Here is a 16261-nt window from a genome sequence, read left to right on the forward strand (position 1 = left end):
TTCTGGGTTTGAATATGAACGGAGGGAGTATGTTTCGGGCATTACAAATTCTATTTTTTCCACATAACAAAAAATCACTACATCACACCACAATTCTTTTTCTAAAATTTATTTCTTTAAAAAAAATTCTTCTGACTTAGGTAAAATACCACCACTAATTTATTCTTTTGTTTCTTGGCATTTTCTAAATACCAATTTGTGATTCGTATAGGGGACTCAGATTATTAGGTACGGCCCCGCGGAATTGTAAAACAAAACACACTACTCCTCGTCATTCTAGCATTTTCTTTATAGACAAAACATGAAGGTATGGTAAATTACCGAACTACCCTATTAATAACAGCAATGTTTGTACTTCATATTAGAGTTAAATGGGTATTTTATGCAAGTGCAATAGTTGAGGGGTAAAATAAACTTAATAAAATGTCTAAATATAACAGTATTGTACTCTTTTTTTTTATTTCTTTCTGTATGCCAGAACATGCGCTATTACCTAGTACCTAGAACTATGTAGAATGAACATGACAATCTTCACTGCCACACTGCTGACCAAATCCTAGGAGAGAGCTACTTGTAATTTTATAGTCTTGTTGAAATGATCAATTGATTAGAGGATTTTTTTTTCTTTTTTTATACTTTGGTAGTACTAATACAGTTTTTTTTTTTGCGAGGAAGTACTAATACAAACTTTGACGGAGGCACAACTGCCTCATCCCTTGCGATAGCAAGGAACCATGAAGAACCGATCCTCTTTTGTATTGGTGTGCTCTGTTTATGATTTCAAAATGTGATCGATAGCTGAAATCCCTCCCTAGCGTTTCCATTGATAACTCTCGTCGTTAACGTTATTGCCAAAAACCGATGAAAGTCAGATAAATTTTGTTAAAAAGTTTCAAATTTTTTTTAATCTTTGGCCAATTATGGTTGAATACAGCCAGCTCGATAAGGACCACGACAAATATCGCATTTGAATCCAGGCTCTACTCTGTTGAGATATTTTTGTTTTATTTTAGACACCAATCATGCTATAGATTAGGGCCTCGTTTAGTTCCCAATTTTTTCTTTCAAAAATATCACATCGAATCTTTGGAAAGGAGCATTAAATATAAATTAAAAAACTAATTGTACTGTTTGTATGGAAATCGCGAGACAAATTTTTGAGTCATTAACCCATATGTACTAATGACGGATTAATTAGGCTTAATAAACTCGTCTCGTGGTTTCTAGGTGAGTTATGAAATTAGTTCTTTCATTCGTGTCTGAAAACCCTTTTCGAGTTTCGATATTTAGTCAAACGTCAAACGTGACACCTAAAAATTTTCTTTTCGCGACTAAACACACCCTAAGCCTAGATAGAGCCAGGCAGTGTGGGGGCACAGAGATGTCTCAGAGCCATAGACAGATGATCCATTCCATTCGATGATTAAATACTGTAGCTACGGATAATCAATCCCACGTGTATGTCAGTGGGCCCCGCGGGCCGCACCCAACCGCCGCGCCGAACCCCGCCGCGGCAAGCAACTCCCCCGTCCGTGCCGCCGCGCGCCTCCGGCATCCGATCACCATCAGGCGGCCGCGCGACCTCCTCTGCTTGCGTTGCGTGCCTCCCCACGAGGTCGAGGTACACTTCCCTTCAAAGCCACTGTCTCTCTCTCCTCCTCTCCTCTACTTAACACCAAAGCCTCGGTCTGTGTCTGTCCGCCCCCCAACGCCTCGCCGGCGCCCAGCTTCTCTTCCTTCCTTCCTTGTTGAGGTCTGAGGTCTTGGATGGTGGCCTTATGGTGAGCGATTTTGGTGAAATCGTTTACTGCTCCCCCCTGCTTGACTTCTTTTGTTTCCAATTTTGTTTCTTTGGTTATGCAAACGACCAGTTCGATGAAATGACCGAGTAGAAGGCAATTGATTGGTTTTTGTGTTTGTTTACCCTGATGATGAGATCATTTGAAACCTCAGCTTTCCTAATCCTTGCCAAATTGTCTGGCGTCAACGCTTTTGTGATTTTCTAAACAAAGCAAATGATTTGGTTATCTTGTAAGCATGGTTTTGGACATATCACTGTCTTGTCTATGTTTGCCTTTCGTTTCTTCTAATGGTATCGCTGTTTTCATGCCATCTAGTAATAGCATCTACTTGTCCGATGCCTATCTTCCTTAGTTGACTTCTCATACTGTATCATCTTCTGGCTTTATTTGTTCAACAGACACACGGCCTGCACTAGTGTTTACAGCTCCAAGTATGGCTTCCAGAGAATCCTTCATGAGTACCATTTTCTTCTTCTTGCTTCTGTTCTCCCTCGGCTGCAAGTGTATAGCTTCAGAGTTACACTTACATGCGACCCAGACTGCGGTCCTCAAGGTTGATGCCTCACCGCAACTTGCTCGACAGATCCCTGACACACTATTTGGAATATTTTTTGAGGTAAGCCGTGAGACATATACAGTAATTCTGTTTTTCACAATTGCACTGTATCACTATATCCTTTCCTCTGGCACTTTTTTGTTAGGATGCTCAAGTGCATTAGCATGCCCAGAATAATCCAGGTAGATTATACATGTTCCACCATGTCCTGATGATAATGATCTTGGCTAATATTGTAGGAAATCAACCATGCAGGGGCTGGTGGAATATGGGCTGAACTTGTTAGTAACAGAGGTACTTCAGTTATTTTTGTTGTAATATATGCACTTATTTTGATCGATCTTCCAGATAAAACATAATTTGCTTCTGAATGGACATGAATAAATTCTTCTGCAGTCTGCTGGAACACAAACATGGCTTACGAAAAAAAAATCCTTTTGTTATTTTGTCTTTAATCGAAAATTCTCCATACTATCTGATTAACTAAATTATGTTTTCCCCATAAACTTTAAACATAGTTATCTTTTTAGTACTGTAAACTTGACACACAAAACTTTGATTAAGAGCATAAACTCGATGGAAAATAATATGCCCTTTTTTTGAAGTTATATTGACATTTAGGGTTTAGTATAACCAACTTATGAGTTTTATGCACAGGTTTTGAAGCTGGAGGCCCTCATACCCCATCAAACATTGATCCATGGTCCATAATTGGTGATGACTCTTCCATATTTGTGGCGACTGATCGAACGTCATGTTTTAGTCGGAATACTGTTGCTCTAAGGATGGAGGTTCTCTGTGATAATTGCCCAGCTGGTGGTGTTGGCATTTATAACCCAGGGTTCTGGGGCATGGTATGGGCTTATATATCGTTGTTCTTTAGTTTGTTTTCCTCACAGTATTGCTGCCATTTTCTTTCCTTTTCTCATAAAATTAACAAGTAAATCATGGACCTCCACATGTTCTGTTTCGATTTTTCATGTAGTGATAGCTCTTTTGTGCACTTGTGTTAGTAAACATTTGCTTTCCTAACTTTTGCAATGCTTCTTTTCCAATACTCTGATCACCCGTAATTGTCATATCAACCCGCAGAACATAGAAGATGGAAAGATCTACAATTTAGTGATGTATGTTAAATCACCAGAAACTGTGGAGTTGACAGTTTCCTTAACAAGTTCTGATGGGTCGCAAAATTTGGCTTCAACTACCATACCGTTAGTGCCTTTTCTCTCAATACTGGGACAGGAGAACAAGGATGTTTGCCCATTCCCATTAGTTTTGAAAGGATTATATTGTTGCAGGGTTTCTGGTGCATCGAATTGGACAAAACTGGAGCAGAAGTTGGTTGCTCAAGGAACAAATAGAACCTCAAGGCTTCAAATAACAACTAACAAGAAGGGAGTTGTATGGTTTGATCAAGTATCGCTCATGCCTGCAGACACTTACAAGGTACATTATATTTTGTTGTCAAACTTCATTACTGGAAAAGGAAAACGATGCCATGGGCTTTTTATGCTATCTATGTATAGTGTATGATAACACTTTAAGTCTTCATGGGCTTTTTCAAGTGCTTCCAACATTTCTTTTACACATACAGGGACATGGTTTTCGCACAGAACTTATATCTATGATGTTGGACTTAAAACCACGATTCTTGAGATTCCCTGGTATGAGCTATATTTTCCCATTGAAAATCAAGTTCTTGATATGTACATATATGCCAGACATGTCTGGGATAATTGACTTGATTTACATTCAAACAATTGTAGGAGGTTGCTTTGTGGAGGGGGAATGGTTAAGGAACGCATTCAGGTGGAGGGAATCTATTGGTCCATGGGAAGAGAGGCCTGGACACTTTGGGGATGTTTGGCATTACTGGACTGATGATGGCCTTGGATATTATGAATTTCTCCAGGTACTAGTTTACTTGACATTATTCCTGCCTTTCATTTTCTTATCACGTCCTAATCATATATTGCCTTTGAGTTCTATATTTTTCTAATGAAAACTTTGAACTCCACATCAAAGCTTTCTGAGGATCTGGGTGCTGCCCCAATCTGGGTGTTCAACAATGGTAATAATTGCCATATTTTTTATATCTTGATCACCACAGCTGACCTCCTGAATCGACACTAAACTCTTTAAATATCAGGAATCAGCCATAATGATGAAGTTGATACTGCTGCGATTGCTCCTTTTGTAAAAGTATGTTCTGAACTCTCTATTTTATTTTCTGTCAGGTCAGATGCACCTTGATTTGTTAAATAGTTTCCACTTTAGAATTCACCTGTAACGTCCTAGCTATGGCTGCACTTCCATGGATATGGCATGTGAGAAAACTGATACTATCTTTACTGCCATCATAGTAGTGTTCCATCTTTTATCTTTGCATATCTAAATATTAAAGATCCTAAGAATGTAACTGCATATGATGTGTCTCATTGAATGATGCTAAAACTCTTGCCTTATTTTCTCACTATTGAAATAGAGCTGATTATTTGTGTAAAAAAGGAGATGGTTTTGGGCTTGTTCTTTTACTCTATTAGTTCTCAAAGTTCTTTTCAAAAAAATTAATTCACAATGTTCACAAGGAGTGATGATGTTTAACCTGAATTTGCATTCTGGTATACTTACAGATAACAATGTACCTACCAAGAAAATACTAAATATCTTTTCTTGAATTGAAGCTATGTTACTTGTCGTAACACCAGTTTTTTGTTTGGGAACATCTCTTGTTGTCTCTCTACAGGACGTATTGGACAGTCTAGAATTTGCAAGGGGGAATGCAGATTCAACATGGGGTTCTGTTAGAGCTGCAATGGGGCACCCCGAACCATTCCCTGTCAAATACGTCGCAATTGGAAATGAAGATTGTGGGAAAAAATTTTACCGCGGTGCATTCCTCAATTACTTTCTTATTTTATCACTTCACCATATAACTGCATAAATTGAAGAGCCTTGTCTGGAATAAATTAAGGTGTATGATCGAATAAAAGATATGTACATGGACCATGCTAATCCTGTAATTTTTTTTATGAAGGTAGTCACTCAACTCACTCTGTAAATAAAGGCCGCAACTTCTTTATGCAGTTGTACCTGTTTCCTTAGAAGTGGTTCATTAATTTAGTCACATAAATCTCCATAGCAAAACCTTACAGGGAGACATTTGTTTTCACTATTTTAATCTGCATATAATATTACTTTTTTTATGCCCTATGTTCTCCTTTTCCTCTGCTGTACTTCGCCAAGCCAATGGTACTTGTAGTAATATATGTTCTATTTTTTTGTTGTTGCAAATAAACTAGGATTAGTAACACATAAAAACAATTCCTGGTAGCAAACATACTAAAATGTGATTATTTTCATTTTTAGAAAATTTGGGATGTAAATCATTTATATTTGATCATAATCTCCAATGATAAGGCACATGTTTGACTTGAATTGTGTGGAGAACAACTGTTGAATTCTCATTTTAGGTACATGCATGATATTCTCTTATCCATTATACAGGTAATTACCTCAAGTTTTATAATGCTATAAGGGAGGCCTATCCAGACATTCAAATGATTTCAAATTGTGATGCTTCATCAAGTCCACTTGACCATCCTGCTGATTTATATGATTTCCATGTAAACTACTCATCCTCTTGAGTTGTGTTCTCCAGCACTTCTCATTCTTTGTCACAAATGTCAAGGCTTTTCCCATTTATTAAATTGAAACAATTCCTTTTTTCTAGGTCTATACTGATTCTAAGACTTTGTTTTCAATGAAGAATACATTTGATAGATCATCTCGTAATGGGCCCAAGGTACGTTGTATGCCCGGACTTCCATTGTCGTGGACCTTTTTTCATTTGTGGATATGCTTGTAGAATAGCACTGTGAAATCTCCCATCTTCATCTAATATTTTACATTAATAATCCAGGATTTCATGACATCTCTCGTATATTTGTAGGATGACCTTGGTCATCTATTTCTCAACAATAATTCAGTAATGTCCACAGTTCATCTATGTCATGTGTGATGATGTTTACATGTTTTGGATAATCTTGGAACCTCATTGCATCTCTTGCTTATTCACTTCTATCTTTCTTCATATATGTTTTGGTTGCAGGCTTTTGTCAGTGAATATGCTGTTTGGAGAAGTGATGCAGGTAGAGGAAGTCTACTTGCTTCATTGGCAGAGGCAGCTTTCCTTACTGGACTGGAGAAGAATAGGTGATCTTTCCTTGAAACAATCTTTTCTTTCTGGGTCTTGTGACAGATCACATTTGAGCTTTCCTCTGGGTAGGGCTTTATTAAGATCTACTAACAAATGCAACAAGATATTCATTGTAACTTCTTGTTGGTTCTTTGCAGTGATGTTGTTCAGATGGCAAGTTATGCACCACTCTTCGTGAACAACAATGATCAAACGTTAGTTTTGATGACTCCATGGTTTCTTTATTTGTGTTTTTGTTTATTTAACAAGTACTGTAATAATGCTTCAATCAAACAATCAGGTGGAACCCAGACGCCATTGTATTTAACTCCTGGCAACAATATGGAACTCCTAGTTACTGGATGCAGACTCTTTTCGGTGAATCTAGCGGTGCTATGTTTCATCCAGTTACAATCACTTCCAGCTACTCTGGTTCTCTGGCAGCATCTGCAATTACTTGGCAGGATTCTGAAAATAGCTTCTTAAGAGTAAAGGTAAGAAATTTTGTTCTAAACCTACTCTACATCTGTAGGAGATTGCGTACCTCATGAATTGATCTTGAAATCTCCTGTGCAGATTATAAACTTTGGGTCTGATCCAGTGAGCCTCACGATCTCTGCAACTGGGCTTCAGGCCCGTGTTAATGCACTGGGATCAACTGCCACTGTTCTCACATCCAGTAATGTGATGGATGAGAACTCTTTTAGTAACCCGAATAAGGTAAGCAAACATTTCTGACTTCTTACTGGATGTAATGCACATATCAATGTCTAGTAGAGTTTGTGGTTTTGGTCATCTGAAGCCAAAGCTTTGCTCATGACAACCAATGCAGGTTGTTCCTGTCAAAAGCCAGCTTTCCAATGCAGCAGAGCAGATGCAAGTCACGCTTGCTCCTCACTCTTTCTCCTCATTCGATCTTGCGCTTGCCCAGTCCAAACTCGTGGCAGAGATGTGAAGCAGCAACACAAGGTTAGCGACAGAAACACAAGAAATACACGAGATGTGATATGCGAATACCAGAATGCTGTCCATATATGTGCATGTATCTTGAAGCACTACTGTATAGTGTAATACACAGGGAATGATGAATAAAATTCACTCCTGGCTTACTTCCTTCTTTTCGTTTCTTTTCTTTTCTTTTCTTTTTTTTTTGCTTTCTCCATATTTATATCGGATGAGACTAGATGGCGCATTGCCACCGTGTTGCTTTGTTCCAAGGATAACAAATATGAGCTCTTTGGCCTGGGAAAGAGAAAATAATTTGGTCCAAGGATAACAGATTTGTAGAGAATATCAGAATTTGATTAAGGATTTGAACTTGAACTGAAGTTGGCATTTAAACTTGAGAAAATTAAGGCTCAGATTATGGACTGAGAATTTGAATTTAGGATTGAGCAGATCCAAATGGAGTCCAATCCATATTAGGATGGCTGTTGATTCTTTGTGGTTATGTTTCACTGTAAATATGGCATGTTCCCCATATAGGTATACTGACTAGTCATTTACATTGTGGGAAGCTGAGTAGAGAACAAATTCAACTGGTGGTTGATAAAATCATGATGGGAGAAAAGATTGGAGAGGGAAACTTTGTGTCTTTTGCATTGATGAGAACTGTTTCAGTAACCCCGGATAAGGTAAGCAACTGTTTTCTACTTTTATCTCTGGATGTAATGCACAAGTCAATGTGTGGTATAATTGGTGGTTTTGGCCATCTCAAGCCACAGCTTCGATGCAGGAGCATATGCACTTGCTCCTCATTCGTTCTTGATCTGGGCCGGTCCAAACAAAGTGGTGCTGGTGGCAGAGATGTGCAGCTGCAACGTGCACGGGGTTAGCAATAGAAATGCTTGTGCTCATTCGTCTTCCTCGATATGTTTCTGTCGAATGAATCAAGATGAGAAGATAAAGAAGAGGAAAAAGGAAGAAAATATGCATGGGCTGGCTGTACATTTTGGCTGGAACCCATGTGAACTTGTGAAGTGAACTAGTAACTTGTTGGCAATTTTAGCAAGTGACTGACTCTCTCTAACTAAAGCATTTACCAGCAGTAGATCGTGCAACCTCAAATAATCATTTTGGATCGTTTCGTGTAACTCAAGTAGTGTAGTTCATGTCACACTAACTCAAGCCTCCCTTGGCAGAGGAATTTCTGTGGAATGAATCAAGATGAGCAGATAAAGAAGAGGAAAAATGAAGAAAATATGGGCTCTGGCTGTACATTTTTACTGGAACCCATATATGTGAATGAACTAACTTGTTGGCAATTTTAGCAAGTGACTTACTCTATCTAACTAGAGCAATTTCCAGCAGTAGATATGGAGCAACCTCGAATAATCAAGCCTCCCTCTCGCAAGTAACAACGTACCCAATCCATTGATCATTGTGGTCGCAGAGAGAATGATGAGAGTGTGGCCGCCGGCGACGAGGAGCATGCTGTCCCGGCAAGCCATTGTCGTCGTCGTCGTCTTCCTCGTTCTTTTCTTCGTCGGCGGCGGCAGCAGATGCGAAGCCGAGACGTTGGAGACGGCGTCTCTCCATGTCGATTACTCTGTCGCTCGAAGAATGCCGGACACTCTGTTCGGTCTGTTCTTCGAGGTGACTAGCTAGCTAGCTACGTCTCGTTTCTTTTCATTTCTTTCTTCTTTTTCCATTTATTCTCCTGCGGATGCTTTGCTTTTTTCCTTATCGAAATCTGTATTATTATTATTTGTGCAGGAGATTAACCACGCTGGAAGTGGTGGCCTTTGGGCTGAACTCGTCAGTAACAGAGGTACACGTACACCACATTATACTACTCCTATTTTATTTGGCTTCCGAGCTGAAGTTGACCATTAAATTATAAAGAAGAGCAGTGGAGTGGTATCAGCCGTTGGATGCCCATCCAGGCTGATTGATCGTCTTCAACCTCCAGCTCATAGACACGATTTGTCTCTCTTCTCCTTTTTGTTTTTCTAGAGCTCTTCTCTTGTGAAGTTGAGCATTAAATTAAAGAGTTAATTTTATTTGGATCATGTTTTATTTTTAAAATTTCATTTTGGTTTTTGGATCATCCTATGTTCAATTTTTTCATTTTAAATAACTTTATCTTTGTTGTATAATGGATTACTCAAAACCACATCTTCAGCACTTCAATGATTTTGAGCAAATCGTTAACGACATGCTGATGAACTTTCATACTTATATGCATGCTATATCTTTGCCGAAGGAAATGATAGACATGGCTAACAAAGAGAGTTAGGGTGTCCATTATGTAATAAAGATAAAATTATCTAGTCCAAAGTAAAAAAAATTGTGTATAGGGTGATGCAAAGTGAAACGTTTACGCACAAAGTACAATTCAGTCTTAAATTAGAGGAGGAGATAGCAGTGGAGTGCTGTCAGCCGTTGGATGCCCATCCAACGGTTGATAGATCGTCTTCAACCTCCAGCTCATGGCTACGCTCTCTCTCTCTCTCTCTCTCTCTCTCTCCTCTCTTCTTTCTTTTCATCTCTTGTGAACGATTCCCTCCTGCCTCCTCCCTCCCCGCACCTGCACCTGCACCTGCACCATCTCCGGCGTCTCTCGCGGCCGGATCCGCCGCCTCCTCACCCACCGCACCGGCGGCGCCACCCCACCGCCTCGCCCTACCGCCCAAGGCCTCCCCTCCCTGAATACGCAGCCCCGATGAACTGCTCCTCCCTCCACAAACCCCCTACCCCGCCAGATCCACTCCACGGCCCCACCCCAACACAATACCCTAATCCATTCGCCCTCTGTCGCGCCGGGGAGGAAAGCCAAAAGGAGGAGGAGGAGGAGGAGGCTCATCGGCGCAGGGATGCTCGAGATTCACCGGCGACCTCGTTTTGGTTGGGGGTGGTGTGTGTCTGTGTGCGAGAAGGCTGGAGGTTGAAGAAGCAACATGGATGGTTGGATTTGTGAATTGTGATCTTACTGCCAAGAATATTTGGGGAGAAATCAATCACCTCATGTATAGCAATGTTGAATAAGAAAACATTTTCCCCCTCAATAAATAAATAAATAAATAATAATATTTGAAGTTTAACTTTAACTGAACTTTTGTCTAATTTCTTGCTTTAGGTTTTGAAGCTGGAGCCAACACATCAAACATTGACCCATGGTCCATCATTGGAGATGAATCCTCTGTGCACGTCACAACTGATCGCTCATCCTGTTTCAGTCAAAATCCGGTTGCTGTAAGGATAGAGGTTGTCTGTGACGATTGTCCAGCTGGTGGTGTTGGAATATACAATCCAGGATTCTGGGGCATGGTATAAGTTCTCTCTCAGCATATAGCAGCTCATTCCCATATGAATATGCAAAATAGATCTTGTAATCGAAAGAATCTTTTTTCTGATGATAGTTTAAAGTATACGGTGCTGCCACCGAAGGTAATTATAGCAAAGTTATTATTCTTATCAAAATACTGAAGCTAACAGATAACTAAGCTAACCTATTTTTTGTTTGCTTTCAATTTGCATTGATCGCATAATGCTGGTTTTCTATCTTATTGCCGTGCATCACTTGCTTGGAAAGTGTAATCAGTGTTATAGCTTTTCGTCAAACCATTTTCACTTTTACCTTCTGATATTTTAATGTGATTATGATCATTTCAATTTTCAGAATGTAGAAGAAAGGAAGACATATAATCTAGTCATGCATATCAGATCATTAGAATCGGTGGAGTTGACGGCTTCACTCACATGCTCAAATGGATCGCAAAATCTGGCATCAAATTTTGTTCGGTATATATTTTTTTTCCTTAGCACTGAGATTAAGAAAAAGCTTTCTCAATTTCTCGCTCTCTCTCTCTCTCTCTCTCTCTCTCTCTTGTTCGCTAGCTAACTCATAGGATTGTACATCAAATTTTTCAGAGAAACTGATTTGTTAAATTGGACAAAGATAGAGCTGCAGTTACTAGCTCATGGGACATGCAGAACTTCAAGACTTGAACTGACAACTAGGAGAAGGGGAGTGATATGGCTTGATCAGGTGTCACTCATGCCTTCAGAAACATACAAGGTGCATTGCCTTTTATCTTCTTATTGCTATTGTCATCATAGCTTGATCCGGAATCTGCTATCATCTTATGAAGAATGGAGAATAATATTCATGTACTGACCCCAAAGATTTAGTCACTAGTATAAGCATGCCAGGTTCAATGGGCACCCTCTTCAAATCATGTATGCTATTTGACATTTTTCAAGAATATTCGAAAAAAGTCATCATAAAAATGGTCAGTTGTTCTCATTTCTATCTGACAAAAAAAAAAAATTAACTTATCTGTAATCGGTAGTCCTGTAGAGATGTGAGATCAACTTATTGTTCCTTAATCTAGCCATGCTTACTATTAGTTCACAGGAGTTGTTGATAGGCATTTTTCTTCCATGTATGCAGGGCCATGGTTTTCGCCAGGAACTCATGTACATGCTTTTGGACTTAAAACCACGGTTTCTACGGTTTCCTGGTATTATGATTGTTTTCCAACTGGTAATCAATTTTGGTTGCCCTGTAATTTAATCGCTGGCATTACATTTGGCAGGGGGTTGCTTTGTTGAAGGCAATTGGTTAAAAAATGCGTTCAGGTGGAAGGAAACTATTGGTCCATGGGAAGAGAGACCTGGGCACTATGGAGATGTTTGGCACTACTGGACCGATGATGGCCTTGGGTATTATGACTTTCTCCAGGTATGGATTGATTAATGTCAAATGAGTTCTCTCTTGGTCTCATCATATCTGATCATTTGTTTACTTCGAACTGTTCATGTCTTCATAAATCTTGCTGAAGACTTGGGTGCTGCTCCAGTCGGGTGCTCAACATTGGTAAATATTCTGCATCTACTTTGTCTTGTTTTACTTTTTTTTTAATCTTTTCTCCTCGCATACCAATGAACTGCTCGGAGTTTTTATCTTGTGATTTAGGGATGAGTCACAGTGATGTAGTTAATGGAACTATGCTTACACCTTTTGTAAAGGTATGTTTTCGATACCCTACAATTTTTTGAAGTATGGTTGAGATGAAGATTGGCTTCTCATGATGTAACAGAAAACAGTTATAACTTGTGAATATTACATAAGGCATTGCATTTATTGTCATCCCATGTTTATTATTTCGAAATACTTTGATTTTCTTGCTACAGGATGCAATAGACAGTCTTGAGTTTGCAAGAGGGAGTAAAGAATCAACATGGGGCTCTGTTAGAGCCGCGATGGGACACCCTGAACCATTCCCACTGAAGTATGTTGCACTCGGGAATGAAGATTGTGAAATATTCAAGCCGACATACCAAGGTAAATTTTGACTAAAACAAAATAGTATGTTTATGGTCCTTCATGTCAATGCTGTGATAATTACCAAAATTCATTATTCTGTTCTCTATTGATCTGCAACAAAAGCGCTATTTCATTTACCTGCAACTCTTTTGACTCTGAGTACTATAATGGAAGTATTCTAGGAAAAACAAATGAAAATAGGTTAATTGTCTAGCCTGTTGTTATGTTTTGAAACAGACACACTTTACTAGTTGCATGTGAACAAAGCTAAATTGACTATCAATTATAATTAATGTTGTTTCAGTACACTTCAATGCTCTACTGCTATCACCAATATCCTAATTTTCCTGTGATATCATATAACCATATAATTATGCTGAACAGAAAATTACCCCAAGTTCTACAATGCTATACGAGAGGCTTATCCTGACATTCAAATAATTTCGAACTGTGATGGCTCGTCTAGGCCACTTGATCATCCTGCTGATCTGTATGACTTCCATGTAAAATACTAACCGAAGCTAATTTGGTTGTATCATTCTCCCTGTTTTAAAATTATGTCTTACTGTTTTCTCAGACAGTCAAAATAACCATTGATTATGCTATTGTTTCACTCCAGGTATTTGTAAGCGAGTATGCTGTTAATAATGACAAAGGGGGTGATGCTGGCAATGGAAGCCTCCTTGCATCGTTGGCAGAAGCTGCTTTCCTCACTGGTTTAGAGAAAAACAGGTGATCCCTTTAGTTCCTCTCAGGATACTCTCTCCTTTATCTTGGGTTTAGAGCATTAGAGTATATTGGCAATTTGGCATATCTCTGTATTTGGAAGTTTAGTATTTGTCATCCCGATACTGACTTATCCCTAAGAGGCTTTTCTTATCTCGAAGATAGTTTCTTAACCTCCAAGCCATGCATGCTATATAAACAGCCCTTGAAGCTTAATACAATAATTATTCATCTTATTTCGCCAATCCCTCTCGTTTACACAGAGGAAATATAAAATCATGCATATAATGTTGTCTCCAGATTATGCATGAACATAAAAGATCTTTGAAGGGATTCCTAGACAAATGGTTAATTTGTCTCTACAATTATTATCTCATTCTTCTACTTCACCACAGAAGGAAAATAACTATTTCAGAAATTATAGGAAAACTAGTATGTATAAATTTCTAATTTGTAAATATTTCTTTTTGCGGGGAAGAGGAAGCTTTATTAAAAAAACAAATATTTACACTGAATTGGACTTTGCTTGCTTCTTTGCAGCGATGTCATTCAGATGGCAAGCTATGCACCACTCTTCGTGAATGAAAATGATCGCACGTTAGTATTCATGGTTTAGTACTTTACTTTGTTTAGGATTCTAGCATCTGTTCTCTCTTTGACAATTAATGTGTAAATCTAAAAACCAGCTGGAACCCAGATGCAATTGTCTTCAACTCCTGGCAACAGTATGGAACTCCTAGTTATTGGATGCAAACATATTTCCGTGAATCAAGTGGTTCTGTGATTCATCCAGTCACTATCAGCTCCAGCTACTTTGATTTACTGGCAGCATCTGCAATCACCTGGCAGGACAATGAGGATATCTTTCTGAGGGTAAAGGTAAACCAACCATTCCAGTTTCTCCAAACTTGTATACCATTGCTTGAAATCATTGATCGACAAGCGCCTTAGTGTTTAGAATAATGTAGTTTCAACAATATAAAATTGATTGAAGCACCGGTTACTTGCGTAACATCTGTCTTATTTGTTCTACTGCTGGAGTAATATGCTCATATATATTAGAACATACTGATTCTATCTGCAGATAGTAAACTTTGGGCCAAGTGCTGTGAACCTTACAATATCTTCAAGTGGACTTCAAGCTGGTGTAAATGCGGCAAAATCAACTGTGACTGTTCTCACATCCAGCAACTTACTGGATGAGAATTCATTTAGTGAACCAAACAAGGTAAGATAGTCGTTATTTGATCACTATTTGTTTCATAATTATGCACTGAAATTTAGCAGAGGACAGCTTTTCCATTACAACATTATAGTCTGTTAGGACATATGCCCTTATTTTTGAAGTAAAACTGTGGGAGCTGTATGTCTCCTATTTGTAGTACTCAAAGTAGTGGTGTGTGGTACATAAGCATATACCCTTTGTAGATCTATCTTCTCTGTTCTTCCTTTTAGTTTTCTTCGTAAGCTTTTACGGAACCTGTTTATTTGGTCGTGTCTGGAATTATTTCATCATCTTTCTAAAGGAGTTGTATGCAGTGAATTAATTTCAGTGGAACACAAGAAATTATCAGGCATCGCGAGTTTGTCTAACATACTAGATTGTTGCAGGTTGTGCCAGTTACAAGGGAGTTACCCAATGCTGGGCAAGAGATGCAGTTCTTACTCCTTCCATTCTCATTGACCTCATTTGATCTGGCTATGTTTTAGAACACAAGTTGCAGGGTGGTATATTGGGACTGGGAATGATGTAATGTCTTAATATTTATGCAACTTCTTTTTTTTTTATAGTGAGGGCTTTATTTGAACTTTAGTATGTACAACAAATTTGATTTTAGTATGAACCACCTCTTTTTTAATTTTGCTGACAGAATCAGCAAGCCTGGCAGAACAGAGAGGGATTGTAATCACCCGTGTAGACATCCACTCGTTTATTGCATGTCAACTAAATGGTTATAAAAATGTTTCAAAAAAAATTTGACAATATGGTTTAACATGTAATATATCACTCCACAAACTACAAGTTATAATTTGGCTTCCATAAGTTGTAACAAAAACAAACAAATTTAACTATGAATATACGTAAACTATTTAGAGTTTAATTTGTTGTTGAGTAATTTCACTTTAGACCACCTTTTATTAGGATGTTTCGCTTTGGACCACCCTTAAACCAATGTCTTCATTTTGGACTATATAATCTTGCTGTTGTTTCACTTTGGAGCACCTCGACTCTCTTCTAAAGCATATCAATGACCTTGAGTTTGCTCCTATTCGTTAATAAACTTTCTCACTGTAGTGCTCATCTCTGATGACAGTGCTTATACCATTATGTTAAAGAAATACATAAATAATTTAGTTAAAATTTTAAATTTGTAGCTGAAAGTTTTTAAAATTTGAGTTGAAAATTTTTAATTGAAAGTTTTAAATTTGGTTTGAAAGTTTTCAAAATTTGAGTTGAAAGTTTTCAAAATTTGAGTTGAAAGTTTTTAATATTCGAGTTGAAAGTTTTCAAACTCGAGTTAAAATTTTTCAAATTTGAGTTAAAATTTTTTAAAAATTCGAGTTAATAGCTTTCAATATTTGACTTGAAAGTTTTCAAAATTCGTGAAGTTTCTTAAAATTTGACTTTACAGTTTTCATGAGTTAAAAGTTTTTAAATTTGAATTAAAATTTACTCAAAATTTTCAATTTAAAATTAAACCTTC

The 16261-nt window shown here is 38.2% G+C and overlaps 2 protein-coding genes across 5 annotated transcripts; both read left to right on the plus strand.

The window, feature by feature from the left end:
• Positions 1-1454: 1454 nt before the first annotated feature.
• Positions 1455-7668, plus strand: LOC4349683 (alpha-L-arabinofuranosidase 1). Of its 3 annotated transcripts, none has more exons than XM_015762035.3 (18): positions 1455-1781; positions 2201-2418; positions 2598-2652; positions 3016-3212; positions 3451-3572; positions 3660-3807; positions 3956-4025; positions 4128-4273; positions 4387-4432; positions 4511-4563; positions 5108-5252; positions 5869-5987; positions 6095-6166; positions 6473-6576; positions 6718-6774; positions 6861-7053; positions 7136-7279; positions 7392-7668. In XM_015762035.3, exons 2-18 carry the CDS (start codon positions 2236-2238, stop codon positions 7512-7514), a joined length of 1977 nt encoding a protein of 658 aa, XP_015617521.1. In that variant the 5' UTR covers positions 1455-1781; positions 2201-2235; the 3' UTR covers positions 7515-7668. The 3 variants fall into 3 exon arrangements, with proteins under 3 accessions (XP_015617521.1, XP_066161897.1, XP_066161896.1); XM_066305800.1 differs by having other exon boundaries at positions 1455-1621; XM_066305799.1 differs by having other exon boundaries at positions 1493-1781; positions 3451-3807.
• Positions 7669-10045: 2377 nt separating this feature from the next.
• Positions 10046-15415, plus strand: LOC9268316 (alpha-L-arabinofuranosidase 1). Of its 2 annotated transcripts, none has more exons than XM_066305801.1 (15): positions 10046-10527; positions 10638-10828; positions 11181-11302; positions 11432-11579; positions 11693-11793; positions 11955-12024; positions 12100-12245; positions 12346-12532; positions 12698-12848; positions 13215-13333; positions 13450-13562; positions 14097-14153; positions 14243-14435; positions 14641-14784; positions 15168-15415. In XM_066305801.1, exons 7-15 carry the CDS (start codon positions 12133-12135, stop codon positions 15264-15266), a joined length of 1176 nt encoding a protein of 391 aa, XP_066161898.1. In that variant the 5' UTR covers positions 10046-10527; positions 10638-10828; positions 11181-11302; positions 11432-11579; positions 11693-11793; positions 11955-12024; positions 12100-12132; the 3' UTR covers positions 15267-15415. The 2 variants fall into 2 exon arrangements, with proteins under 2 accessions (XP_066161898.1, XP_066161899.1); XM_066305802.1 differs by lacking the exon at positions 11693-11793 and having other exon boundaries at positions 12346-12380; positions 12480-12532.
• The last annotated feature ends 846 nt before the right edge of the window (positions 15416-16261 follow it).

This window comes from Oryza sativa, chromosome 11, assembly GCF_034140825.1.
Source record: "Oryza sativa Japonica Group chromosome 11, ASM3414082v1".
In the NCBI taxonomy this organism is placed as follows: Eukaryota; Viridiplantae; Streptophyta; class Magnoliopsida; order Poales; family Poaceae; genus Oryza; species Oryza sativa.

What these genes read in the sequence shown, in the direction of transcription:
- LOC4349683 (XM_066305799.1), top strand. Translation starts at nt 2,236, where the DNA reads ATGGCTTCCAGAGAATCCTTCATGAGTACCATTTTCTTCTTCTTGCTT. An exon ending in AATCTGGGTGTTCAACAATG is followed by an intron (nt 4,433 to 4,510) that starts GTAATAATTGCC and finishes TTTAAATATCAG; the next exon opens with GAATCAGCCATAATGATGAA. An exon ending in ACTGGACTGGAGAAGAATAG is followed by an intron (nt 6,577 to 6,717) that starts GTGATCTTTCCT and finishes GGTTCTTTGCAG; the next exon opens with TGATGTTGTTCAGATGGCAA.
- LOC9268316 (XM_066305801.1), top strand. Translation starts at nt 12,133, where the DNA reads ATGCGTTCAGGTGGAAGGAAACTATTGGTCCATGGGAAGAGAGACCTG. An exon ending in CTGATCTGTATGACTTCCAT is followed by an intron (nt 13,334 to 13,449) that starts GTAAAATACTAA and finishes GTTTCACTCCAG; the next exon opens with GTATTTGTAAGCGAGTATGC. An exon ending in GTGAATGAAAATGATCGCAC is followed by an intron (nt 14,154 to 14,242) that starts GTTAGTATTCAT and finishes TCTAAAAACCAG; the next exon opens with CTGGAACCCAGATGCAATTG.